Genomic DNA, 26,176 nt, shown 5'->3' with positions numbered 1-26,176 from the left:
TAATGTTTACCCCTACAAATAAAAATTCTCACCTGCTTTGGAGGGGTCCTCTCTCCCTTTTGGTTTTTCATCTTCCCAACTCATGAAAAGAAACTAGGATCACACAGTACTTTTGTAAAAGTCTATAGATTTGTTTTATAAAACAAAGCTACATGAACTAAATTCTCAGTCCACTTCCATTCTGTGGTTTTCCCGTGACCTGGCCATGATTATATTCTGTTTATGCTTGTAGGGTTTAAAATGATAGGAACTGTATTAGTCACAAGTTGCTGAATTTTCATGTTCAAGTATCTGTTACATACCAGGCACTGTGCTAACAATATTACTACTACTACACCCAGCTCACCTCCACCAAACACCATACAGCATTTGTAATGAGCCAGGCACTGTTTTCTATACTTTATAAACAGTCACTCTTATATGAAGTAGATAGTATTATCATCACATAACACTGATATCATGGATAATGGAATCAAGGCACAGAGATGTTAGTAATTTGCTAAAGGTCACAGAGCTATTACACAGTAGACATGGGACGCGCACTGCAGAGTCCATGCTGTGAAGACACTCGGCAACATTATCTCACCAAAGATGACTAAGACCATACCCATAAGGGCCACACCCTTGAAAAGTCTCCAACTTTTAGTGGAAAGAGAACTGTAAACAAATATTGATAACACATTTGTGCTAAGTTTAATAAGCAGGTATGAGGTACAGAGGAGATTCGTGCTTGAGGGAGATCAAGGAAAGCTTTATGGGAAATAGATATCTTTATGTCAAAATTCAATGAAATCGTTAGTATTTATCTTCCTTCACCTCTTGGAAGCATCTGACACAATTCTATGCTCGTCTCCCGGACGCAGTATTTTCCCGGCTTTCCCCCATCCCTCTAGTGGAGCTCTTCCTCCTCTACCCATCCCTGAAAAGTGGAGGCTCCTCAGGGCACCGTTTTAGACGCCTCAGTCTAATCACTTCAGATTCCCTCCCCATCCTGCTTCTCCTCCGAGAGTTTAAAATACCAAGTAAATGCAAACGACTCCCAAGTCTGTGCTTTCAGCTCAGGCCCCGCCTGTGCTTCAGACCCAGGAGGCCCCTGTCACAGCTTCAGTTACGCAGCCCTTCAAACCCCACGGTACTTAAACAGTACTTCAAACTTAAAGGTCAAAAAACAGTCTGACAACCTGTTCCTTACCCCATGCCGCAAGCCTCAGAGAGAGAAACCATCTCGGGCGACATGATTACAGGTGACTATTTCCTTCTTTCTGTTTCAGGCACAGTACAAGCATTCATGGACATTGAAAGAATTGTCAATGCTTTAAAAACGGACTCCTAAGTACACTCCTTGGATCAACTTCAATAATCCCTTAAGAACAAGAGAACGATGGACCAAAGGGAACTTAGGAAAGCAGTCGAGCTTGTAACCTTAAACTAGCTTGATAGTCTCTTCAGGATTTTTTTTTTCCCCTAATAAAAATTAACTGCAAAATATTCTCTTTGATCTGTAAAAGAAGTGAGAAACGAAAGCACTGTTTAGACCCAAAACAAGGATCGGAAAGCTCAGAAAAAGGTATCCTGTGCCACAGAGGCCACCAGAACAACTAGGAAGACGAGGTACCCTCGGAAGAAGTCGCTTTGAAAGCACGGCTTAGCGGAGCAGGCAGCGTCCGTCTTAACAAGCGGTCAGGGAAATAACTGAGGGAAAAAATAGGTGAGAGAAAATCAGGTTAGGGAGACCTAAAAACATACTTTCTTAAAGAGCGAAGGAGGTCAACGCAAGACCAAGGGAGGAACACGGGGTGACCACAGAGGGCTGGGCGGCCTGAGCCCGAGGGACATGGACGCTTCATCAGGGAAGACAGCTCCTTCCTCCCTGACTAGAAAAGTCACAGGCCACACGTCGGCACCACAGGAGACGCGAGGTACAGTGAAGCAGGACGAGGAAACGAAGAGCAGCCTGTAATCCCACCCGCAAACCACCACTGCTGATGCTCAAGTTTACGTGGAGAAGAGGAGCTTCCAAGAGGAACTCCTGGAAGAAGCAGAGCCTCCTGCGTTCACATTCACATCAATTCAAAAAGCTGTATTCACTACACTTTACCCCTGAGTTCACACCACAAGTTTTCTTATATGTAAATCCTCCTTCTCATCTTTTAAAAAAATTTTTCTTCTGTCATTTATCTTAGTGTCTTAATAAAATTAACTTTTAAAATACCCAAGTAGCATGTGGATTGCTCAGAAGAGCAGCAGAACACGTTTCTACAGCAGAGCGCAGAAAGCAGCGCACATCCCCAGTGGTTGAGGGCAGTGAGGAAGCTGGGGTGAGCGGGAACCAAGAGGGAGCGGGCGGAGGGCTGGCCCCTCCCCAGGCCCCGTGGACAGCACTTAACGATCTGTAACACTGGGCTGAAGCACAAACTTTTCATAACGTGCAGAGGCCTGCCATTATTCTTGGCTGATATTCACTCTGCCGTAGATCTCAAACCTGCTCCAATGTAGAGCAGAAAACTGAAAGATGATAACGGGCCCCCTGTGAAGTTATCATATCCACATAACAAGAAGGAACATTAGGAGAGACGATGGAAGAAAAAGAAAAGATGGGGGGAATCAGAGAAAGAATAGCAGGAAATGCCTCAAAACTGAAAGACACAAATTTCCAGAAATGAAAGCATCCCCTGAGTACCGAGGACAGCTGATGGGAAAGACCCACGCCACGTACATCACCATGAAATGCCTGAACACCAGGGACACAGAGAACACCCTCAAAACTTCCAGTGAGGGAGAAAAGAAAAAAACAAACTAACAAAACACGGTCACACAGAAAGGATCTGAACCCCTATGCCACTAGAGCATCACAGATACCAGACAGCACAGCAATGTCTTCCAAATTCCAAGGGAAAATTATTTCCAGCCTAGAATTCTGTAACACTGCCAAACTATCAACCACGTTTGTGGGCAAAATAAAGTCATTCAAATATTTCTTAGGAGATAAGCACATAAACCAAGCAAAGGGGCAACACAGGTGCCAGCCTGGGAGCAGTGGAGGGCAGTACCTGAAAGATAGTCGGGAGCTGTTCCCGATGGGAAACAGTAAAGAGGGGAGGAAGATGCAGGGCTCCAGAGAAAAAGGAAGCGACAAATTTCAGCTCAGAAAATGTTACTGATAGGAATGTGACTAATATGCTGGAGCATTTGGAAAAAAACTAACAGTGGGACGTGAAAAAAACCAGGCAAAGGTCAACCTAAACACAAGGAAGAGCAGAGCTGAGACAGATCATCTGACTAGTGGTATTTGGCAGAGGTAGAAATACGAAAAAGCTGCCTGTTTTCACCAAAAATGACAACACAGCTCTGTTAGGGGCCAGCCCGGTGGCACAGCGGTTAAGTTCATGTGCTCTGCTTTGGTGGCCTAGGGTTCGCAGGCTCGGATGCTGGGCGCAGACCAATGCAACGCTCATCAGGCCGTACTGTGGCAGGCATCCCACATATAAAGTAGAGGAAGATGAGCACGGATGCTGGCTCAGGGCCAATCTTCCCCAGCAAAAAGAGGAGGATTGGCAGCGGATGTTAGCTCAGGGCTGGTCTTCCTTGGGGGTGGGGAGGAATTACAATACAGGTCTGTTAGGGGGTGGAGGGCATGGAAAGGTAGGGAGTGCAAGGTGGAGGAGCTAAGTTCTAATGTATCCCCACAAGAAATCACCAGGCCAAACACGGGGGAAAAAAAGGACTAACAACACATCAAATGATTCAGAAACACGAAGATGAGGCCTGAGGAAAAAGGAAAGTAACTGAGCGGCTGCCTCTAAAGAATGAGACTAGAAGGTGGGGAGACTAGAGGCAATTGTTTTGTTTTTTTCTCTTAGAATTCTTTTAGTACTAGCTGACTTTTTAAACCATACAGAACATGAATTATTTTGATAAAAACAAAATAAAAAGGGAAAAAATAGCAACATTTAAAATTTGCCATTTTTCTCTCTGCATTTTTCAAACCTCACATTGCATCTAGTATATCCATAGGGGTATACCCAGGCCCCCAGATGGCTTGCTGGGCAGGAGGGGGCAGGGAAATTGACTCTGGGCCCTAACTCAGCACTGACTGAATCACGATTTCCGCAGGAGTGCTCTGTAGATTTAAAAGGACCTCAGGAGCCAGCCCTGATGGCCCAGCGGTTAAAGTTCGGTGCTCTCACCGCTTCATCAGCCAGGGTTTGTTTCCCAGTCTCAGAACCACACCACCTGTCTGTCAGTTGCCATGCTGTGGTGGCGGCTCACATAGAAGAACTGGAAGGACCTACAACTGGGATACACAGCTATGCACTGGGGCTTTGGGGAGAGGGGGAAAAAGAGGAAGACTGGCAACAGATGTAAGCTCAGGGTGAATCTTTCCCAGCAAAAAAAAAAAAAAAAAAAAAAGGCACCTCAGGCAATTCTTATCATCCAGCAAGTTGGAGAAATGCTGACTAGTACTGTATACTGGGATCAAAACTCAGGGTGGACTTGGTTTTCTAAATCAGGTTTCCTTATAACAGCCAGTGGAAGTTATTTTTGTAAAACTAACAATATCATTAGAGCAAACACAGTATGTTCCAATCATTAACAATTAAAACACCCCCCCACACACAATTCATATACTGTTGTTCAAATGTTCAAATAATGCAGAAAATAGGTTTATTCAACTTAAGCAACTATCTGTTGCAAATACCTTGTTCAATTTCTCTAAGGATCCTGACATCCTCTGGTTTTTGTCCAATCACAAAGTTGAACAGTCCCTCAATTTTCCACTGTTCATGTTCTGGAAACATGGTTTCCATGTTCACCCTTCCAGTGTATATTCCTTTTCCTATAAGATACCTTGATCATCTTCATTTACATAAATACCATAAAATACATAGCTCTTTACATTCTTGAAAACGCTCTACCGTAATGATCTTATTTTAACTTATTATCTTAAAATGCTACTAATAATTTGAGTATGTACTACACACTAAGCATCATCTATTTATCTCGTTGCTCATCACAACAGTCTTACCAGGTAGGTATTGTTAATCCTGCGGCACATCTGAAGAAACTGAGGGTGAGGAGATGAAACGCTTGTAAATGACGAAGCCAGATCCAAACCCCAGTCTGCCTTCAAAGGTCCGGCTCCTTCTAAAGCACCAAGCCGCCTCACTCGCACCAGCACGAGACTTTGAGATCATCTAGTTGTCCACCCCACTTCCTTTTTTGGGTGAGAAGTTTAAGGTGCAAACCTTTGAAGTGAGTCACCTAAGGGGAAGAATTAGGCACGGCTAACATTTATTGAGCCCTAACTATGCACTGGGCTCTAACGAGCGCTTTAACACGCACTGCCTCCCTGAATCCTCACAGCAGTCCTACGGTAGGTATTGTCCCCGTTTTACAGGACAAACGAAAGTGAGAGACAGGTTAAGTAACTTGCACAAGGTTACACGGCTGGCAAGCGGCAGAGCCAGGATCTGACACCCAGTCTGTCCGACTCCAAAGTGCACGCTCTTAGCCAGTGTGCTCAAGCATCCTCAAGGTTTAGGGTCCACGTCTCCTCTGAATGCCCACACGGTTTTATTCTTGTAATTAAAAGTGCACACATCAAGTGTGGACCTTTCCTGGATCCTGATTCAAACAAATTAACTGCTAAAAAAAGAGACCAACGGGAAAATTTGTGCACCGACTGGTTGCTTGATGATATTAAGGAATGCATTTTTTTCCTAAGGTGTGATAACAGTATCGTGGTTATGTTAAAAACAAGTCCTTATCTTTCAGATACATACTGAAGCGTTTAGAGATGAAATATGTCTGGGATTGGATTCAAAACCATCTGAGAGGTAAGGGTGGGGTGTAGAACAGGACTGCGCTGTGCTAGCTGGCAGCAGAAGCTGGCTGAGGGGTACGCGGGTTCATTATTTTCTCTACCTCTGTAAATGTCTGAAATTTACAATTAAGAAAAAATGCATGACAAAAAAGACTGAGGAAAACCAGGATATAAACAGTATTTGGGAAACAACTGTGAATGACTTTTTCCCACTCTACTTTTTTGTATTTTTCACATTTTCTGTATTACTTTTATGACAGAAACCATAGAATAAGCTATTTAAAGAAATTCTCTATCTTCTCTAAACAGGCAGAGCAAGACTGCCCATAATCTACTGCGGTCAAAACATTATGAGAGGGGCCGGCCCCGTGGCCGAGTGGTTAAGTTCACACACGCCACTGCGGTGGCCCAGGTTTCGCCGGTTCAAGTCCTGGTTGCAGACATGGCACTGCTCATCAGGCCATGTTGAGGTGGTGTCCCATATGCCATAACTAGAAGGACCCACAACTAAAAATACACAACTATGTACCGGGGGGCTTTGGCAGAAAAAGGAAAAATAAAATCTTTAAAAAAAAAAAAACATTATGAGGAAAGCATTTCCCATCTCTTTATCAGTTAACTACTTTTCACCCACTTTTAGAAAGGCCACTTTGTAAGGACAAGTATGATCTTTCAATATAAACTAACCAAGAGTATAAAGGCACATAAGGGAGAAACAAATTAGAGATAGATTTAACAAAAATAATAATACACGTCCTGTTGATAGTTAGGCCGAGTTTGGATCAAAGACCTTGAATGTGTAATGCTGACCTTCCTCAGAGTCTTACGGGCCACCGGATAGGGATGTCCTCAGCCTGTGGTATGGTCAGGTGAGCCCTAGGGACAGCCACAGCTTCCGGGCCAGGTGTCTTTGGTGAGCCGCCCCCAGTTTTCCCCCATGAAACAAGTATTTCCGCATGTGCCACGATATGAAAAAAGTTTGGGAAGTACTGATTTAAGCTAGACCTGCCTTGACCATGACCCAGAAGCTGAATAAAGTATAACGATCGGCATCAGTACAACAGAATCTCTTTAAAATGCTGGTATGGGAAAAAGCATTCACACCCATGATATAGGTCTGTACCACTGATTTCTAATATTTTTTTCTACTGCACTCTCTGCCATGCCCCACTTAGGAAATCTTAGGGTATATTCAGCACGATTCAAGAAGTAACTTCCAAATATAAATGTTAGCTCAGTGACATAAGGTTAAATTCTGGGGACAAGAGCAGAATCCTGGTTCTCCATGCCAATGCTAAATGTATTCAAGATAAGTCTGAGATAAATTCCACTCCTTAAGAAAGAGAAGTACCTAAGTGTCAAGTGTCAGTGGAAAATCTTTACAGAATAGAAGCTTAGAGTTGTAAGGATCTTCTTTGAAAAGACAAAAAACTAAAGCCAAATTACTTGCTCAAGTTCACAAGGGCGCGGCTGAACTGGGACTAGTCCCCAGATGTGCTGGCTCCGAAGGGCACTGTCCAGGAGGCCTCCAGGGCGCACCCGCTAACTGCTCCTTTGAATCTGTCTCAAACCGTAAAATAATAGCCAGGCACTTCCTGCTCTTCAGGGCACTGAGTCTCTGGTTAATCTGCAACTAGCAAACCACTGTTGAAGAAGCCAGAATGTACCTTGTGCCACCAATTAACCTTAAATTGGTGATATTTAAACACAAGTTCCTTTATTAGTGAGTCCTCATGTATATCTGTGAAATAAAAAGGAGGCTTTGTTCTTGCATAGATCAGGAAATATCCTTCCTTAAAACAGAATTATCAAGTTCTTTATAGAGTAATTTGGGGGGGGCACATTTTCTCATATACCAAAATCTATGTGAATGAAATAAGCCATGTCTGTACCCTATAAGAATGAAGACACCACTAGACACCAATAACAGAACCTCCTTCCTTGTACTGAGAAAACAGTCGAGATAAGACGAGCCCCCAACTAAAAAGAGAATGTGAGATTGGTGCAGAAGTGGAAAAATGAACTGCCTAAAATAGGATCAATCGAAGGAGGAAGGGGAAGAAGGCAACGTAGCATTAAAACGCAAAAGACAGTCATCATATTTGCATAAATTCTTGTACACTCAGAGAGCAACTTTACTTTAAAACACCAAGTGCCTCATCTCAGAGGAGAAGCATCAAGGAAGTTGTAAGTTCTGTACCCATATTAACTAAAGCTGTACCGTGACACCAAGCAAACAAAAACTTTGAATTCTTCAAATTGCTCTTACAAAGTTTCGACAAGAAGATACTAAAGTTCCTTCTTCAGAAAAAAGTGACCAGGGTTTTTATTCTCAGGCACTACAGTGTGTGCCTTGGGTTAACCTGAAATCCAAGAACACAAGGTCTGTGTCACTAGCAATGACACGTGAGTTGGTTCTTCATTTTGTTTCCTGCCACAGAAGGCCAATTCTGGAAGAACAGGTGTCATTTCTTGAATGCAATTAAGGACAGGTTAATATAGCAACAGGTTTTCCCAGCCCCTACACAAAACCATAAAAGTACTACAAAACATGTTTGTAATTAATGTAACGATAAGAATTTAAGTCCTGATGCCCAAATTTCAGAGTCTTTGTTAAAGGAGTCTGCATGTACCTAAGGAACAAGTGATGTGCAACTGGTTAATTAGTGAAATTACAACCTGCATCTGGAGCCTATCAGTAAAAGGTAAGAATTATTTTAGGGCGGAATTTCTCAACTTTTATAGATCTATGTCTTACTTGTGAATTTGCAGGGGAAAAAAACAAAAGGAGATCTGTTTCCCAACTTTCCTTGGAATTTTTTGCAGCTATATCCCAAACACCTGTCTTATTACAGAAACACACACAAGCCTTCTTTCCCACTCTACAAATACATTTACTCTTACCTGCACTCTTCCAATTCAAAAGTTCAGACACGTTCTAACACATGTCTATGATGCACTTCAGCCATCTAATGAATGTGAGTTTACTCTGTGCCAGATATGGGGACAAAAAAATGAATGAGTCCTTAAGGGACTCACAGTTCATAGCAGCTGCCAACGGTACATCTTGACCTGTACAATTCGAAATCAATTCAAACTCAACGGACAGTACAGGAAGGGAAAAAAGACCACTGAATAAAGCATAGCCTCATTACTGGCCGCCTAGATTGAAGCATCCTAGCTGATTCCCCTGCTATCAAAGCTCTCTCCTGTTCAATCTGTCCTGCATTCAACTGCCAGATTCATTTCCAGAATTCCACTTTCAAAGAGTCTCTCTCCTGCTCAAGAAGCTTCAAAGACTCTTTACTACTCATCACACGTAGTTCAAACTCTTCTTCAACTTGAAGTCTTCTAGAAGCTAGGCTCCACTTACCTGCTCAACCTTATTACATGCCCAATATGGCTTCTTCTGCCAATTCCTTTTGGAGGGGTAGGATGCAAAGCTAATTCTACTACCTACTCGAACTCCTCAGGCAGCCGTCATTCTAAGCGGTCTTAAAAAATTGTTTCCTCTATGTCAGCACAGATACATTATTTTTCTGAACACCCTTTCAGAACTCGGCACTAGCTTTCTTCTTAACAAATGGCAGGTACGTCCCACGGTATTTTTAACATTACCATCTCAAGCAGATGTTCATCTACCCAGTCACCCCTTAGTGAAACGAGAGGGAATCGCTTGCAGTTTGGGCATGAGAGTTTCAACACTGCACCTTAAGACAGGGGAAGAGGGTAAGATAGGGAGAGCAGGTTTGGGGCAGTTCAAACTATGGAGGGGAAAAATGAAGGAAACAGAAAGGGGAAGGTACTTCGTCTGTGCTCTGTACTTTGTCTTTCCTTCGGAAGTAGGGGAAAGGGTAGGGGAAGAGAAGACTTCAAGAAATGACTTCTTGAGGAAGGACAGAGAAATTCAAGGTGTTGTGGGAAATACGAGCTGGGGCCCCTGAATAACAGGAGGGCTCCTCATCATCCCTGGGAAAGAAGAACAGGTTACAATGTGAAACAAAGCGGCTGGGAGCCCGGAGGTGAGAGGTGGAGAGACTAGAGAGATCCGGGCATCTCCGCAGGTCGAGCGACAGGGAAATGAGAGGGGCCACGACGCATCCCTGAGGGGACTGGCTGAACACCGGGGATGCGGTTGCCAATAGGGACGAGGTAGGCGTCCAAGAAGGCTCCGGGCTAACGTTTACGGGGCATCGCTTCCACGGGGGACGCGGGGGCGGGGAGGTGTTTTTGAGTAGGACCGTCTCCCAAAGGGAGAAACGGTTTCCCAGGGCAGTGCTCTCTGAGAACGCAAATCTTGGGGACGCGAAGACGTTAAACGTTGAGAGACTGACATTGCCCAGCCCCAGCCCGGCTTCCCAACGCACTCACCGCGTCCCCTCCAAACACCACCGCTCCAGCTGCAGATACCGGCCTGCGCAGCCGCACTTAGCGCGCACCGACCCCACGTGACTCGGCCCAGGCCCCGCCCAGCCCACGTGACCGACAGACCCCGCCCACTTCCTCCTCCCTCTATCATTCTTCTGCACGTGGTTTTGGCTCGCTCCTCCCTTCCTGGCAAGATGGCGGCGCCCGCCTGCAGTGCTCCGGGCCTCTGGGTCCGGCGTACCGGGCGGCGTTTTGGGAGTCTCTTCACTCTCAGCCCAAAGCCGTTTCGTTCCGCCGCTGCTGCCTCTAGGCCCTTGGATGCCCAGCGATTGGCGGAGAGGCTCCGAACCCAGAAACAGGAACAAAAGACGAAGAAGGAGCCGGTGAGTCCGGAAGGACCACAACTCCCAAGAGGCAGTGCGCTCACTGGTCTCCCAGGCGGGGAGTGAGGTAGGCGGGTCCTCTGATAGATACCAAGTAACTGTCGAGGACTTGTGGTGGGACGATGGGGAGACAGCGGAGAGGAGAGGTCGGTAGGGTACGGTGTGTTCCTATGGGCCGGGTCTTTGGCTCTTGCCACGCTCGTCCTGAGCACCACGTGGATACAGGTAAGACGGACGCGCACCCCTGCTCTCACATTCCTCGGGGAAGGCGCGAGCCTCGTGCAAAGATACGGGCATTCCCTACCCAAATTCTCATCCAGACTTAATCAAGGTTTTTCCCACCAGGCATTTCCCGTCGCTGCTCTCTCCCCGTAGGTGCCCACAAACCCTGTTCAGCGGAGAGTGCAAGAACTAGTGCGGTTCACACAGCAGCTGCAGCGGGTCCACCCCAACGTACTTGCTAAGGCGCTGAGTCGAGGGATTATCCACCAGGACAAGGACCTTCTGGTCATCAATAAGCCCTACGGTCTCCCTGTGCATGGTAAGGACAGCTTGGGAGAGGGAGGGCCTGCTGCTGCTCTCTGTTGCAGCTGGGGCGACTGACAGTTACCTTTGGGCTTTCGGAAGCCTTGCGTTCAAAATAATTAAAGTTTGTGGAGTACTGTCCTATATAAGGCACTACTGGAGACAGAGAGAGAAATAAGACAGTCCCACCTTCCAGACATTTGCACTTGGCAGTGATTTGTGGAATGCACTGTGTGCAGACCTCCACAGGGACTGCTATAGAGAAGTTCAAAGGCTGTGTGGTTCTTGTCTTCGGGTTATTTTCCATCAAAACTGGGAAAGAGGAAATAACATATAAAGAAACTATATTTGGGGATGGTGTGTGTATGTGTGTTGGAGTATACCTAACAAAACCCCAGAGTGCCAAGAATTTAATGGACATGTGAATGTTTTTGAACAAATGTTGAGTGTAGTTGTCAGACAGCTGGAGTGAGTCGGGAAAGACTGATAGAAAAAGATGCATTTGTGGAAAGGGTTTTGCTGAGGGAAAAGGCATCTTTTAGCTAGAAGAAGAGTGCCTTTTAGGGACATATGGAGAAGGTTGTGCATAAAGGCAGGGAATTAAATCAGACATGGCCGAGTGCTTTGTGGGTTTCTTTCTCTTTTGATCCTCACAACAATGTCTTGCTTTCCCATTCCCCATGAGATAATTATTGGCCACATATTTACATTTTATAGATGACACAACTGAAAGTGGGAAAGATTAAGTAATCTGCCTGAGGTCAGTGGCTAGTTAGGAGAGTACATAGAGTAGAACCCAGGACCGCCTCACCGCGACGCCCATCCTCGTAGCTCTTCTCTAAGGCCTCAGGAGGACCTCACGGTCTTGCATTTCTCTAGGGTTTACTTGGCAAATTCTCAAACCTTTGTTTATTTAGTGAAATATCAGACTTCCTCATTTTAATTGCTGATTTTAGTGTGAGTATATAAGTAGATTAAAAAAATATATATGAGGAAAAAGCTGCATGCTCTAGGACAGCACTTCTCAAGCTTCTTAAACTTTAATATGCATACGAGTCACTTGGGCATCTTGTTAAAATGCAGATTTTGGTTTAATAGTCTGCATCAGGGGCCTGAGAGTCCTTTCTAGCAAGCTCCCTGAGCATAGCGATGTTGCTAGTCCCTGGACCACACTTCAGTAATAAGGATCTAGAAAGCATTGTCAGTTAATCCAGTAAGGGCTTTTTTCCCAAGTAGAGTTCTTTGGTGGGATCTTTTCCTGGTGACTCAAACTTCTGGCTTTTCCCTCCTTAGGTGGCCCTGGGGTCCAGCTCTGCATCAGTGATGTACTGCCCATCCTGGCAAAGATACTTCATGGCCACAAGGCAGATCCCCTTCATCTGTGCCACCGGCTAGACAAGGAAACTACAGGCGTAATGGTGTTGGCTTGGGAGAAGGAAGTGGCACACCAAGTCCAAGAGTTGTTTAGAACCCGTCAGGTGGCAAAGAAGTACTGGTATGAAGCCCATTGATGGTGGCGGAGGTGGTATAAATGAAGACATCCCTTTCATCTATCCATCCATTCATACAGCAGGAACTCCTTTAATAGAAGGCACTGTCCGAAGACCTGTGGGCAGATGAAAAGCATAGGAAACAGATTTGGTGCTTAGAATATTAGAGTCTCACAGAATACTGGCTCCTAATTATGGCTGTGCATAAAAATTATTGAAAATTAATTATACAAATAAAACATGATTTCATTCCTGTGGTAAAACAGTCAAACAACAAAGATAAAGCAGAAAACTCCTCGAGAATCCACCCGCTCTGTCATTCTAGTCCCTTCCCTTGCGGTAGTTTGGTTTTTATTCCTCTGGTCCTTACTCAATGTATTTATACCGTGTCTAGTACATACAGTATGTGTGTATTTGTGTGTATATCTACACGGACACATACATAAGTGTATATATATCATGTTGCACAATGTATGTTGTACTTTGTTTTCCCACTTAACTCTATGTCTTGGCGATCTTTCCATGTTAGTGCATATAGGTTTACCTCAGTTTTTTTAATACAAGAAAGATACATGAGCAAAAATGCCTGTCCTCCATCTACTCAATTTCCTTCCCCAGAGGCCATCACTATTACTACTGTCTTGTGTAAACTTCCAGAGTTACCCTGGGCCTGTAGCAGCATAGTATCATATGGCAGCATATTTTGCCCTGCTTTGCTCTTGCTTTTCTCACTTGGGCAGTATACCTTGGAGAACATTTTGTCTTGTGCATTTAGAGCTATCTCCTTTTTAATGGCTCTATAGTATTCCACTGTATGGCTGTGTCATAATTTCCTTACTGATTCATGTTTAGGTAATTTCCCATTTTGCAGAGCCTATTGAAAAGAATATGTGAGTATATCTTTAAGACAGATTCCTAGAAGTGGAATTGCTGGGATGAAGGGTACAGACATTTAAAATTTGAATAGTTACTACCTGATTGCTCTCCAAAATGGTTATGTCAGTTTTTACTCCCACTAGCAGTGGTGAGTGTCCACCTCCCCTTATGCCTGATCAATGCAGTTGCAAAGGTTTGCCACCCTGATGGGTAAAAAAATATTTTATTTTCTATTTCCCTGTGTACTAGTGATATTGACTGTCTTTTCGTGTTTATTAGCTGTTTGAGTTTCCCTTTTTGTGAACAGACTGTTTATTTCTTTTGCCCATTTTATATTAGGTTGTTTATTGCTTTCTGTTGGATTTGTAAGTATTCTTTTTATATTTTGATTGTTAGTCCTTTTTGTACTACAGATTTTGCAGCTACTTTATTTTGGGAGCCTTTAAAAAAATCTATATGCTTGAGACCCACCCACAGAGGTTCTGATTCATAAGTCTAGTGGGAGTGGGGATTGAGCATCTGTATTTTTTTTAAAGCTCCACAAGTGACTCTGATGGAGAATCAGGTTTAAGAACCACTGTAATAAATGATTACAGATAATGGGGGAAGTGTAGCACAGTAGCTAAGAGCTCAAAAAGATTGGCGTCCAACTCTCAGCTGTGTCATTTACCAGTGTGGGACCTTAGGCAAGTTAGTAAACTTCTCTGAGCTTTTTCTTCAGGAATATGGGAATAATGGAGTTGATGAGAGAGTTAAGTGAGACAGTGCATGTAAAGTGTTTAACAGAGTGCCTGGCTCATAGTGAAGGCTGAAAGATAGAAAAATCAAGACGATTATGTATACAAGTATGAAATGTAAGTCTATAAGAGGTGTTATGTTATTTGTGAAAATTGTTCATGAAAGTTCAGAATTGGTAGCCATTCTCAGGATCAGGCTTCATGGAGGAGTTGAAATCAGTTAACTGGGTCTTGATGAACGAGTAAGATCTGGTAGACGAGATGGAGAAATTGTTCTAGGTTGTGAGAATGGCACATATGAAAGAGTAGGGCATACAGTCCAGTTGGGAGTGGGGTTGGGGGCAGATAATGCTGGAGAGGTAGGCCGGAACCTCGTGAACGATGGTCTTGAACACCAGGCACAGGACGTGGAAGGTAGAAATAGAACACAGCAGGCAGCCGAGGAGCGTTTGCTGACTTGCCGTGAGAGCACCTTGTTACATTGCAGTCATTTGTGAGAGTCTTCTTACTAGACTTCGAATTCCTTGAGAGCAGGGATTTTTGTCTTGTTCGTCTGTATGGAGCAGATACCTGCCTAAATCAGTGCCGGTTTACATTCAGTGAACATGTACTGACTGAACATTTTTGAGCAGTGTGGTATTTCATTAGGAAGAGTGATCTAGTAGTTACGGCTCAGTTTAAGTTTCATAGAATATATCAGATAGCTGCCCAAACTGCTGCCAACCTGAAGTGGGGTGACCAGGGTATGAGATGTTACATCTGTGTGGCTGTGGGTCCCTTGTTCAGTGATTCTGTGGCAGGCCACCAGGTACCCAGGAGGACTCCTCCGTGACTATCCTGGAAGAGGCATAAACGTGAGGACAGATTAAACAGCCTTCTCCCTGTCTGAGGTGATGAAGGGACACCTCCAACAAAAGTGATTTGGACTGAGTTCCCAAGTTGTGGTTCTGGGCCCTGTGACTCCTTTGAGCACAGTTACTCCCTGTTTTATCTACTTGGCAAATCGGGCAGGATTGGTCCTGTGAATTCTTCACTCAGTTCATTCATTTATTTATTCATTCATTTCCTATGCAATTAGAACTTACCATCTTTTGTTATTTAAATCAGAAACATAGGATGTAAAACCTTATTACCCTAATTTTATTTTAAACTATACATACTCTTTTACTCTTTTTTTTTTTTTGGTGAGGAAGATTGTCCCTGAGCTAACATCTATGCCAGTCTTCCTCTATTTTGTATGTGGGATGCCACCACAGCATGTCTTGACAAGCAGTGTGTAGGTCTGCACGTGGGATCTGAAACCGCAAACCCTGGGCCACGGAAGCGGAGTATGTGAACTTAACCGCTATGCCACCAGGCTGGCCCCTATACATACTCATTTTTAAAGGCCGGAATTAAAGACCATGTTATTAATAAAATTATTTTGTTTGTCTATTTTTTTCCCCAAATATTCTACCATTAGCATATAGCACTTAGTAGTAAAAAGGTTATATTTATAAGAATAGTATCAAGCGCTCAGGCTAAGCACTATACCAAGAGATCATTCAAGACCCTCTGGTCTTAAGAACTGACCACAGTAGTGCAGAAGCTCCAGTGTTAAAACCTGTGAGTAGCCAAATTCAAGGAGCGCCTCACTCATCTCTGTGGCTGAAGCAGGGGTCTATGTGTCGCCTAGGGCCATCACTGTGCGCGTCCCGGTGCCCTCAGCAGGAGTCGTGGACATCCCCATCATTGAGAAGGAGGTGCAGGGCCAGCAGCACCACCACAAGGTGAGTGAGCCACCTCCTGGGGTGGGTTTTCTCCTCTTCCTTTGAAATCACATCTTGATTTCTTTGGCTTCAGATGACGCTGTCCCCGAGCTACCGCATGGACAGTGGGAAAATGGTGAGAGTACGGATGAGGCGCAACGCGCATGTGGCTGTGACTCAGTACCAGGTGCTGAGCAACACTCTCTCCTCCGCCCTCCTGGAGCTCCAGCCTGTTACTGGTGAGGTGCCACCATTCTGCAGTGGGATGGCAAAACCCCAGTGCTGCTCAGCTTTGTCCAGGGTCTTTTGCTGGGCTCTGCCCCTCTACTGAGCAGCTCTTGTGGTGGGGATGCTGGGGTCGCAGCTGACTTGTTCGAGAGTGTGCTTCTGGTGCTGATCTGGGGCTCAGAACTCCACTAGGGATGACTGTTAAAAACACTAGGTAGCAGAAGGATATAAACAGTTTGCTTACATTTATTTAGAAATTTGCAAAGTGGTTTCTCAAAAAATTAAGCATAGAATAACCGTATGATTCAGCTGTTCTACTCTTGGGTAAATACCCAAAAGAATTGAAAGCAGGGATTGGAAAAGAGACTTGTACACCAGTGTTCATAGCAGCAGCATTCACAACAGCCGAAAGGTGAAAACAACCCAAATGTTCGTTGACAGATAAATGGATAAACAAAATGTGGTATATCCATACAATTTATTGTATTATTCAGCGTTAAAAGGAAGGTAATTCTGATACATGCTACAACGTGGTTGAACCTTGAGGACATTATGCTAAATGAAATAAGCTAGACACAACAGGACAAATATTGTATGATTCTGTTTATGTAATGTTCCTAGAATAGTCAAATTCATAGAGACAGAAAGTAGAATAGTGGTTACCAGGAGCTGGAGAGAGAAGGACATCGGGAGTTAGTGTTTAATGGGGACAGAGTTTCAGTTTGGGGTGAAGAAAAAGTTCTGGAGGTGGATGGTTGCACAACAATCTGAATGTACTTAATGCCACTGAGCTGTACATTTAAAAATAGTTAAAATGGTAAATTTTATGTTATGTATATTTTGCTACAGTAAAAAATAAATGTGCAGGGCCAGCCCCGGTGGCCTAGTGGTGAAGTTTGGCACACTGTGCCTCAGCAGCCTGGGTTTGGTTTCTGGGCATGGACCTACACCACTCACCTGTCAGTGGCCGTTCTGTGGCGTTGGCTCACATACAAAAAGAGGAAGATTGGCAACGGATGTTAGCTCAGGGCAAATCTTCTTCAGCAAAAATAAATAAGCAAATAAATGTGCAAAGCAATAGTATTAAGTGTTATATAACAAAATTATTTAAAAACAAAAAGCTTGGCAATGGTGCACACCAAGCTGCTGCTGCTGGCTGTCTGTGGTGGAAGGAGAGTCATGAGTGGGAGGGGGCTTAGAGGCTTCCCAGTACTGATGGTGTTTACTTTCTAGTAGCTTATCATTTGTTCTGTTATTCTCTATCCTTCTGGTAGTTGGGGCTTTGCCAGCTATACTGTGCTTTGATGTAGTATGATTAGAACCAGAGGCCGCCAGTGGTATTGTTTCTGTAGCTATTCATAAGTTTTCTGATTTTTTCAAAGGGATAAAACATCAGCTTCGAGTTCACCTGTCATTTGGGTTGGATTGCCCAATCCTTGGTGACCACAAGTACTCGGACTGGAATAGGCTGGCCCCCCAGGTAATACTGGTTTGACCCAATATGCAGCAGAATAAGGGGGGAACTGACACTTTCCCCTGGTTGAAACCCTGAGGATCGTCTTCAGACATGGTGCTATGCTAGTTCTCTAACTTATGGAGAGGTTCAGAAGTGGTTAGCTGCTGTCCTCTGGGAGCTGCATGATCTATTAGCAGACCTTTCTGCTTCATTTCTTTAGTCCCAGATTTTGTTAGGAGGCTGTGGGCAGGGCGAGGAGACTTCCTGAAGGCTCAAAGCAGCCTTTCATGCTACTGCTAAAGAGCAATGGTGGAAACTTTTGTATTTTGATGTTACAGCCCGTTCTCTTGGGAGGCCAGAGAATCAGCCACTAAGAGCTTCCCCGGTGTTGTGGTTTTTCCCTTACCAGGGTTCTGAACCCTTCCAAGAAGTGCCCCACAGCAGTCTCTCCATTACTACGTCTCCCGGGGGTTAGTGCTGCTAAGTGGAAGTCTTCTGACCCTGTCTTTGCTCAAGGGTGAACCGTTGGCCTTGCACTCAGGAGGCTGTCTTGTCTTTGTATAGAAGCTGTCTGTTGGCACCCTGAAGAAGCTGGGGCTGCAGCAGTCCAAGGCTCGCCACATCCCCCTTCACCTGCACGCCCGCCAGCTGATCCTGCCTGCCCTGGGCTCCAGGAAGGAGGAGCTCAACTTGGTCTGCAGGCTTCCTCGCTACTTTGTACGTTCCCTGAACCGTCTGGGCTTAGAGATTCCAAGTCAGGATCCAAATGGGAACGATGATGCTGGACATCTGGGAGCACAGTAAAGACCGTTGGGCTGTTTGGCCTGTAAATTTTTCGCTTTGTTTAATGGATTCTGGTAACTCCTCACTTGAGACAGACTCCAGAAGAGCCAGCCAGGTATGATAAGTTGAAGAAACCCAGCTGCTTCTCCTTTTATTGGAAACTAAAGTCTGTTTACCGATACTTTGGCCCCACGCTGGAAGAGCCTGCAGAAGTCTTCCTGCCTTGGGGCCCCCTTGCCGAGATGGAGGAGAGCCCAGGACCAGGTAGACTGGGTCAGTAATTGGAAAAGGAGAACTAAAGCACAGGATCTGTGATCAGGAACTGTTTCCATCTGACAATAAAGCTTGATCTATCAGGAAGGTTCTCTCCTGTGGCTGGAAAGAGCATGATGGTTCTCTAACGTAGAGAGAAATCCAGAAGTGGTTAGCTGCTGTCTGCATGGAGCCGCAGGAGCTATTGCAGACCTTTCTGCTCCGCTCGTGTCGTCCTGGGTTTTAGAGGCCCCTTGGTAGGGTGCAGGGATCCTCCCCAGCTCCGGCACGGGAGCCTGACTGCACTAGTGACGGAGCCGGGAGGGGGTGCTGATAAGCAAGGAAAGCAGGTGTGAAAGGTGAGGTGGGCAGGGGACAGGCTGTGCGGGGTGCACTCACGCTGTCCACAGAAGGCAGCTGTGGCCTCCGGCTTGGTGTTGCTCTGTGGGAACAGGTTTTCCAGTTTATTTTCGAGAGTCAGGAAACCTGGATGTTTGTGTGAAATCCCCCCTTACATTGCTAACTAAATCAGAGTTTAAAGAGACACTGAGGCAGCCGTGCGGATCATCTTTGCAGGGTGCATTTCGTCTGCAGGCTGTTTGTAACCTGTGTCTAAAGAATGGAGTAGAGACTTGGGGGAAGGTGCCATCTGGAAGTTCTGGATCAGTTCTTGGTTTTGGCTGCATGTAGTCTCTGCCCTTTCTAGACTCGGCGGGGGCGGGGGGGCGGGGGGTGCTTCAGTTACCTGTGAGTGTGTGGTTATGAGGCTGCTCCCATTTTTTAAAGCTTAGCTTAGGAGGCAAGCCTCCTGTTCCCGAGTCTCAGGAAGGAGATGGCCATGCTGAACACCACTAGGGATGGCCGTTCTCCTGGCCTCCCTGCTCAGCTGTCCAGCTAGCTCCCAGCTTGTTTCTTTTGTTTTCTTTTTGTTTTTTTTTGTTTTTTTTTTTGAGGAAGACTGGCCCTGAGCTAATATCCATGCCCATCTTCCTCTACTTTATATGTGAGATACCTGCCACAGCATGGCTTGACAAGTAGTGCCCTGTCTGCACCAGGGATCCAAACCAGCAAACCCCGGGCCACCGAAGCGGAACGTGCGCACTTAACTGCTGCGCCACTGGGCCAGCTCCCCGCTTTGTTTCTTGCAAACAGATACACCCCTGTTACTGTGGGCTGAGTTGAGAAAAGTGGGAGGGAGAGCACAGCAGGGGAAAGCCCTGAGGGCAGCCCTTCCCTGTCCCCATGGTACCTGTTCCCATGCATGATGGATTTAACTTCAGAAGCACCAATGAGATAACTGTATTTGTTTATACAAGGCCTAAATATTTTGGCTGTTTCTCTTTCTAGTAAACCACACTGGTCAAGACAAAGGTGACACTTAGAAGATATCGGTAGTTGACTTTGATTTGGGAAGACAAATGAAGGGGACCCCTAGTCTTGTGAGTGTTTGGAGAAACCCCAGGTACCCAGGGAACCACCCCAGAGGAACTAGGCAGCAGCCCACGCAATCTGGAGGGAGGGCAGCCCAGGACCGCGGGTGTCAGCTGGGGAAGGGGACGGCCTGTGGAAATCTGCTCAGAGGGCTCAGAGCTGCTGCAGGGTGGGGGCAGCGAGGAGTGGGGACACTCTGCCTTCTCCTGTCTGGGTTTTCTTGGTCTTGCTGGGTATAGTAGCTATCCTTAATCCTTGAAAATCATCTGAGAACTTTTACTTCGGGTCAGTGTGGCCTGAGAAGCTGGGGTTACACAGCAAGGGAGGCTGGAATGTGCCTAAAATGAAATACTAGTTAGAGCCACTGAAAAGATTGGATTTAGTAGTAAGTCATATAATTAGTGTGAAAGTGGTTTTTCATTCTTTTTGTTAAAGTTCTACATGCACATGATTAAAAAAATCAAGAACAAAAAGCCTTATAATGAAAGACTCCATTCCTTCCCCGTTGGGACTCCTGTCTTTAGCTTTCCCCCGAACGTCTGCTGTGTGCCGCTAGGAATTGCTGGTTATTTTATCTGGGAGGCTGGAGCACAGGCTCACTCCAGACCTGGGAGGCAGCATGCCGGTTGTTTTGCTCCAGGAAGCAGCTCCTGGGCCGTTGGTAACCAGGGCAGCTTTTTCCAGTTGGGCATGGTCAACCTAAGCCGGCACAGCCCTTTTCTCAATCCTCATACCACACCTTGTCTTTAAGTGTCATAACCAGCCTCCCCTACTCTGGGCTCCTCACTCGCTCTGATTCCATGAGCTCCTGCTGCATCTTCTCGTTTGCTTTCCTCCCAGGGTCCTTGAAGGGCTTCAGCCTTAATACTCCAGGGACTCCATCTTTCTATACTGCTCTTCACCCAAGTGACCTTGCAGCAGAGCTGGGTCAGCTTTCGGGACATCTGCCTGTTTGCTGAAGCCTTGTAAATCTCTCTCTGACCTTGGTCTCTCCCTTGAGCTCTTGACCTTCACATCTATCTGCCTGTCGCTATTGTCCCTTGGAGTTCCCTAGGAGCTCCTTGAATCATGCCCAAACTGCTCATCTCTCTCCAGACCTGGTCCTCCTCTCCTGTCACCTATCTCGGTTAAAAGGTCTCCCCAGAGTCGTGGGAACCACCCTAAACTTCTCCCTCGCACCCATCCCCAGTCCAGTTAGTCATTGAGTCTGAACTCCACCCCCAACCCTTCTCTGAAAAGGCACTTCCCTCTTCAATCCTACTCCCTCTTCCTGAGCACCAGCTTCCCTCTCTCTGTACTTCAACCATGACGGGATAGATCTGGAAGGGAGAGGGCCAGAGTGGGTTAGAAATAGGATGACAGGCACCCTGCCAGTTCCCACCAGAGACCACACTCAGAAGCAGGTGTTGAGACCATTGCCAGGTTCCTGGCTCAGAGCGGAGGAGGGCTCTTGGAACTAGGACAGAGGGATACAGCAAAACCCACCCCACGTTTTCTAAGTCTGCTGCCCTTGGCGTTCTGGGCTGTTTTCAGCCCGCATGCCTAGTAGCACATACGAAAAACAGCCTATCTGTGCTGTGCAAAGCAGGCCCGGGACGCAGGCGACTTTCCCCCATGGGGTGAGCAGTGCTGCCTCGGTGCACTGACATTCTGACACTAACTGCCCGGGGTTGAGCCAAACCTCACAAGTGCCCAGTCCTCCAGAGACTCCTCTGCAGACACCAGCCACAAGCTCAGGGGTTCCCAGGCCACTCGCCTTTGTGACCAATGTAGAGGACGGAAAATTCTTCTCGACCCTCTTAGGGTCCCTGGCTGGGTCTAAATAATTGAACTGACAGATTAACAGGACAAAAACAAATTTATTTAATAGAAGTTTTACATGATCCAGGAGCCTTTATAAGGAAATGAAGATCCAAAGAAACAGACCTGAGTCTTTCATGCTAGGTTTGAGGAAGAGTGGCCGGTCGTGGAGGAGTGTGGCAGGCTGAGGAGGAGGAGGTCGTTGTTAGTAGACTAGGGGACGCTCAGCCAGGCCTGTTGCTGAGGATTCTTCTGGTATCTCGTTGTTTCTAGGGACAAAGATGCTTCTTTCCTCGGTGTAGGGAGGGCACCTCACATGGGAGGGTTTATGGCCTGCTTCAGGGAAGAGGGGCAATGGAAGCAGAGGAGGACAGAGGGACCTTCCTGCTTCTGCTGTTTCTCAAACTTCTTGCCTTTACAATATTCAATATGCCAAGGTGCCGTGATTTGGGGTAGCATATTCTGAACCCTGTCACCAACTAGCCACAAATTCAGGGGTTCCCACAACCCACACAGGCTTGATAATTTACTAGAATGACTCCCAGAACTCAGGAAAGTGCTATACTTACTGTTTTATTACAGCCATAACAGGATACAAATCAGGACCAGCCAAGAGAAGAGACACATGGGGACAGTCTGGGAGGGTCCCAATCATGCAGCTACCATGTCCTGTCCCAGGGGGTAGGACATGTCACCCTCCTAGACATGGATGTTACCAACCAGGAAGGTCCCTTCAGCTTCGGTGTCTGGAGTTTTTATTGGGGTTTCATCATGTAGCACGATTGGTTAGATCACCGGCCACGTGACTGAACTCAGTCCAGCTCCCCTTCCCGTCTTAAAGCCCCAGCCCTCTAATCACATGGCTGGTCTTCTGCTGTGGCCAGCCCCCATCCTAAAGCCACCCAGGGGTCCACCGTGGGTCACCACTTTAGCACAGACTATCAGGACCCATCATGAATAACAAGGACTTCCATTACTTGGGAATTTCCAAGGATTCAGAAGCTTCCTATCTAGGGAACCCTTCACCTTCCTGACTCCCAGTGAGCGACCCGCCTTGGTGGCTGTATACACACTCCCAGCAGCTGGGGTCTCAGGGTCCTTTCAGGAAAATGGCCTTGGGACATTTCTATTCACCTCCTTCCTTGCACCCCACTTAGCACACTCATTTGCTACAATCCGAAGCAGTGAAGGAGGGATAATAATCAGAGGTGATCACACAGTAGGGTGCAGCTCTTTCACGGGAATTTCCCCATGCTGTGTAGATGCAGTTGCAGTGACCTGCACCCAAACATATCCTGCGCAGGTAACCCGTGCCTTTGAGCCCACATCAGTATGTCCATACACATGTAGAAATGTCCACGCACACGATGGGGCACACACTATTCATATCACCTCTCTTTAACACTCCCCACCCCATGCCCAGAACTAATGCCCACCCTGCATACCTGTACGGCTGTTGGCCAGCTTCCGGCTCACCCTACGGAACTCCTCAATGAACGTGTGCAGTGTTTTGCCGAGAGGTAAACATGGCAGTAGGGAGACTGGTGAGGAGGCCCTTGCCGTGTCTAGGTGAGATGTGGCTGTGGCTTGCACTAGGGTGGGGCACTGGAGGCCGAGTAGACAGGTTTGCATTACAGCTTGGAAGTGGAATGGGTAGAACTGACAGGTCGATGGATTTTGGGCTAAAGGGAGAATGTAGGATTACTCCCATGGCCTCTGTTTGAGTAGGCAAGTTGATGAGATGAGTTGGCAATAAATGGGGGAGGAACAGGTTTTGGGGGTAGCCCTCCCCATCTGCTGTAAGTGCTATTATACATTCCTGCTTCCACAGAGGGCAGGCCAGAGGATGGGCATTGACCTGGTGTTCCCAGAGCACCTCGAGCTTGTGCCACCCTTACCATCCAGCACTTACTACAGTGTATCTTAATCATTTCCTCTAACTGTATCTACCTCCTCCCAAGCTGCGAGCTGCTTGTGGGCAGGCCTCAAGTCTTCATCTTTGTGTCTTTGGCCCCCAAGCCCTGTACCTGTAAACCCTCAAAAAGTGGTGACTGAGCAGAGAGGCAGCCCTAGCAGTGTGGTGTGGCTCTCAGGCTCTGGTGGCAGATGGGCTTGGATTCAAATCATAGCTCTGCTATCTATTTGCTATGACCGCAGGTAATTTACTTACCCAAGCCTCAGTTCACTCACCTGCAAAATGGGTATAGTAATAGTACCTATATTAGACATATTTTAAGGATTAAATGAAATAATTCATATTAAGTTCCCAGAAGAGTTCCTAACATACGGTAAGGGTCCAATTAATGTAATATATTAGGTTGAAACAGATTAAATTTGCCATTGAAAAAGGATCTTTATTGAGATAAAATTCACATACCTAAAATTCATCCATTTAAAGAGTGTGATTCAATAGTTTTAGCATGTTCACTGAATTGGACAAGTATCACCATGATCTATTTTTGGAATGTCTTCATCCTCACAAAAAGACTCTATACCCTTTGAGCAGTCCTCCCCATTCCGGCTTACACCCAGCTGTAGCCAACCACTGATCTATATTCTGTCTCTATAGATCTGCCTACTTTGGATACTTCACATAAATAGAATCAGGCGACATATGATCTTTTGTGCCTGGCTTCTTCCACTCGGCATAATGTTTTCAAGGTTCATCCATGTTGTAACATATATCACTATTTCATTTCTTTTTATTGCTGAATAATATTCCATTCTATAAATATACCAGATTTGGTTTATCCACTCATCAGTTGATGATTGTTTCCACTTTTTGGCTATTGTGAATCATGCTGCTGTGAACATTCATGTACAAGTTTTTGTGTGGGTGTATGTTTTCCTCTCTCTCGGGCACATACCTAGGAGTGGAATTGCTGGGTCATATGAGAACTCCACTTAACTCTTTGTAGAACCGCCAGACTGTTTTCCAAAGTGGTTGCACCATTTTGCCTTCCCAGCTACTATGTGTAAGGTCCTACTTTCTCACCAACACTTATTTCTGATTGTGATAACACCTATCTCTGATTGTAGACATCCTAGGGGATGTGAAGTGGTTTCTCATTGTGGTTTTGATTTGCATTTCACTGATGGCTAATGTTATTGAGCATCTTTTCATGTGTTTAGTAGCCATTTATATATTTTGTTTGAAGAAATGTCTATTCAAATCCTTTGCCCATTTTTAAATTGGGTTGTCTTTTTATTATTAAGTTGTAAGAGTTCTTTATATATTCTGAATACTGGTCTCTTATCAGATATGTTATTTGCAAACATTTTCTCCCCTTCTGTGGGTTGTCTTTGCACCTCCCTGATTATATCATTTACAACACGAAAGTTTTTAATTTTGATGTAATCTAATTTATTTTTCCTTCTGTAGGTTGTGCTTTTGGTGTCATGTCTAAGAAAACATTGCCTAATCCAAAGTCATGGAGATTTCCTCCTATGTTTTCTTCTAATGGTTTTCTAGTTTTAGCTCGTACATTTAGGTCTATGACCCATTTAAGTTACGTTTTGTGTGTGATGTAAGGAAGGTGTCCACCTTTGCATGGGAGTAGCCAGTTGTCCCAGCACCATTTGCTGAATTGATTATCCTTTCCCCCATGGAATTTTTTGGTAAATTGCCATTTTTGAAGGTCATGCTGGGTTGAATATAGATAATTTCATAGGGAACAGTTTACTTTCATTACAGTATTACCATGAAGGAAGCAAAACGAGAAATAACTGCAGTCTCTGGCTTGGCCACGAGATGTCAGCAGTGTCCCAGATTCTATCCCTTTCCGCTGAGCTACTCCAAAATGTGGTTTTAATCAAGTATCCTCCACAAGAATCTTTCACTGTCTTTCTCTAACCTCCTGATAACCCTGACTTTGGCCACCCCAGTGTTGCACATCTTAGTCCCCTACTTTTTAGTAAAAAACCTGGAGTTTTCTGTTCTCTGGTGGAGAGTGAGGTAGGAGGGGGATCATGGTTTGGGCTCCTGGAGTGAATGTGAAATAGAATCAGTTATAAAAGTACTCCAAGTTCGTTATAGAGCTGCGGACCATGTGATCCAGCTGTTCTCAACTGTTAAAAAGCCTGATGGAAGTGCAACTCACCCGCCACAGGGTGGCACAGCTCAGCTACAATGTCAAGGCTTCTTAGCTCCTGGCTGATTTTATTTTCGTTCAGTGTAGTAAAAAACATTGCTATTTCTTTGTTGATCAGAAGCACTGATTGATAGTCATGTATGATTTTGACTAATAAAAACAGGTAAATGAGACATTATTTAAT

General features: G+C 45.5%; 2 protein-coding genes across 7 annotated transcripts in view; one reads left to right on the top strand and one right to left on the bottom strand.

Moving 5' to 3' along the window:
• FAM118B (family with sequence similarity 118 member B) overlaps window positions 1-10,363 on the bottom strand; it is a 42,198-nt gene extending 31,835 nt beyond the window's left edge. For 2 of the 6 annotated variants that reach the window (XM_008517098.2, XM_008517102.2), the window contains exon 1: window positions 10,196-10,363. The gene's annotated coding sequence lies outside the window, so the exon portion shown is untranslated. Of the gene's footprint in view, window positions 1-3,050; window positions 3,175-5,026; window positions 5,263-10,195 lie in introns of those variants that run through there. The other 4 variants (XM_070625178.1, XM_070625176.1, XM_070625181.1 and 1 more) reach the window with 4 other exon arrangements.
• A 15-nt stretch (window positions 10,364-10,378) lies between these two features.
• On the top strand, window positions 10,379-18,778 carry RPUSD4 (RNA pseudouridine synthase D4). The gene is made up of 7 exons (XM_008517103.2): window positions 10,379-10,575; window positions 10,951-11,116; window positions 12,394-12,595; window positions 15,879-15,972; window positions 16,046-16,190; window positions 17,562-17,659; window positions 18,200-18,778. The coding sequence occupies exons 1-7, from the start codon at window positions 10,387-10,389 to the stop codon at window positions 18,437-18,439; spliced, it is 1,134 nt and encodes a 377-aa protein (XP_008515325.1). The 5' UTR covers window positions 10,379-10,386; the 3' UTR covers window positions 18,440-18,778.
• Window positions 18,779-26,176: the final 7,398 nt, after the last annotated feature.

The sequence above is a fragment of the Equus przewalskii genome, chromosome 6, assembly GCF_037783145.1.
Source record: "Equus przewalskii isolate Varuska chromosome 6, EquPr2, whole genome shotgun sequence".
In the NCBI taxonomy this organism is placed as follows: domain Eukaryota; kingdom Metazoa; phylum Chordata; class Mammalia; order Perissodactyla; family Equidae; genus Equus; species Equus przewalskii.
The sequence above is the reverse complement of the archived record's forward strand: the minus strand, read 5'-3'. Positions and strand labels throughout refer to the sequence as shown.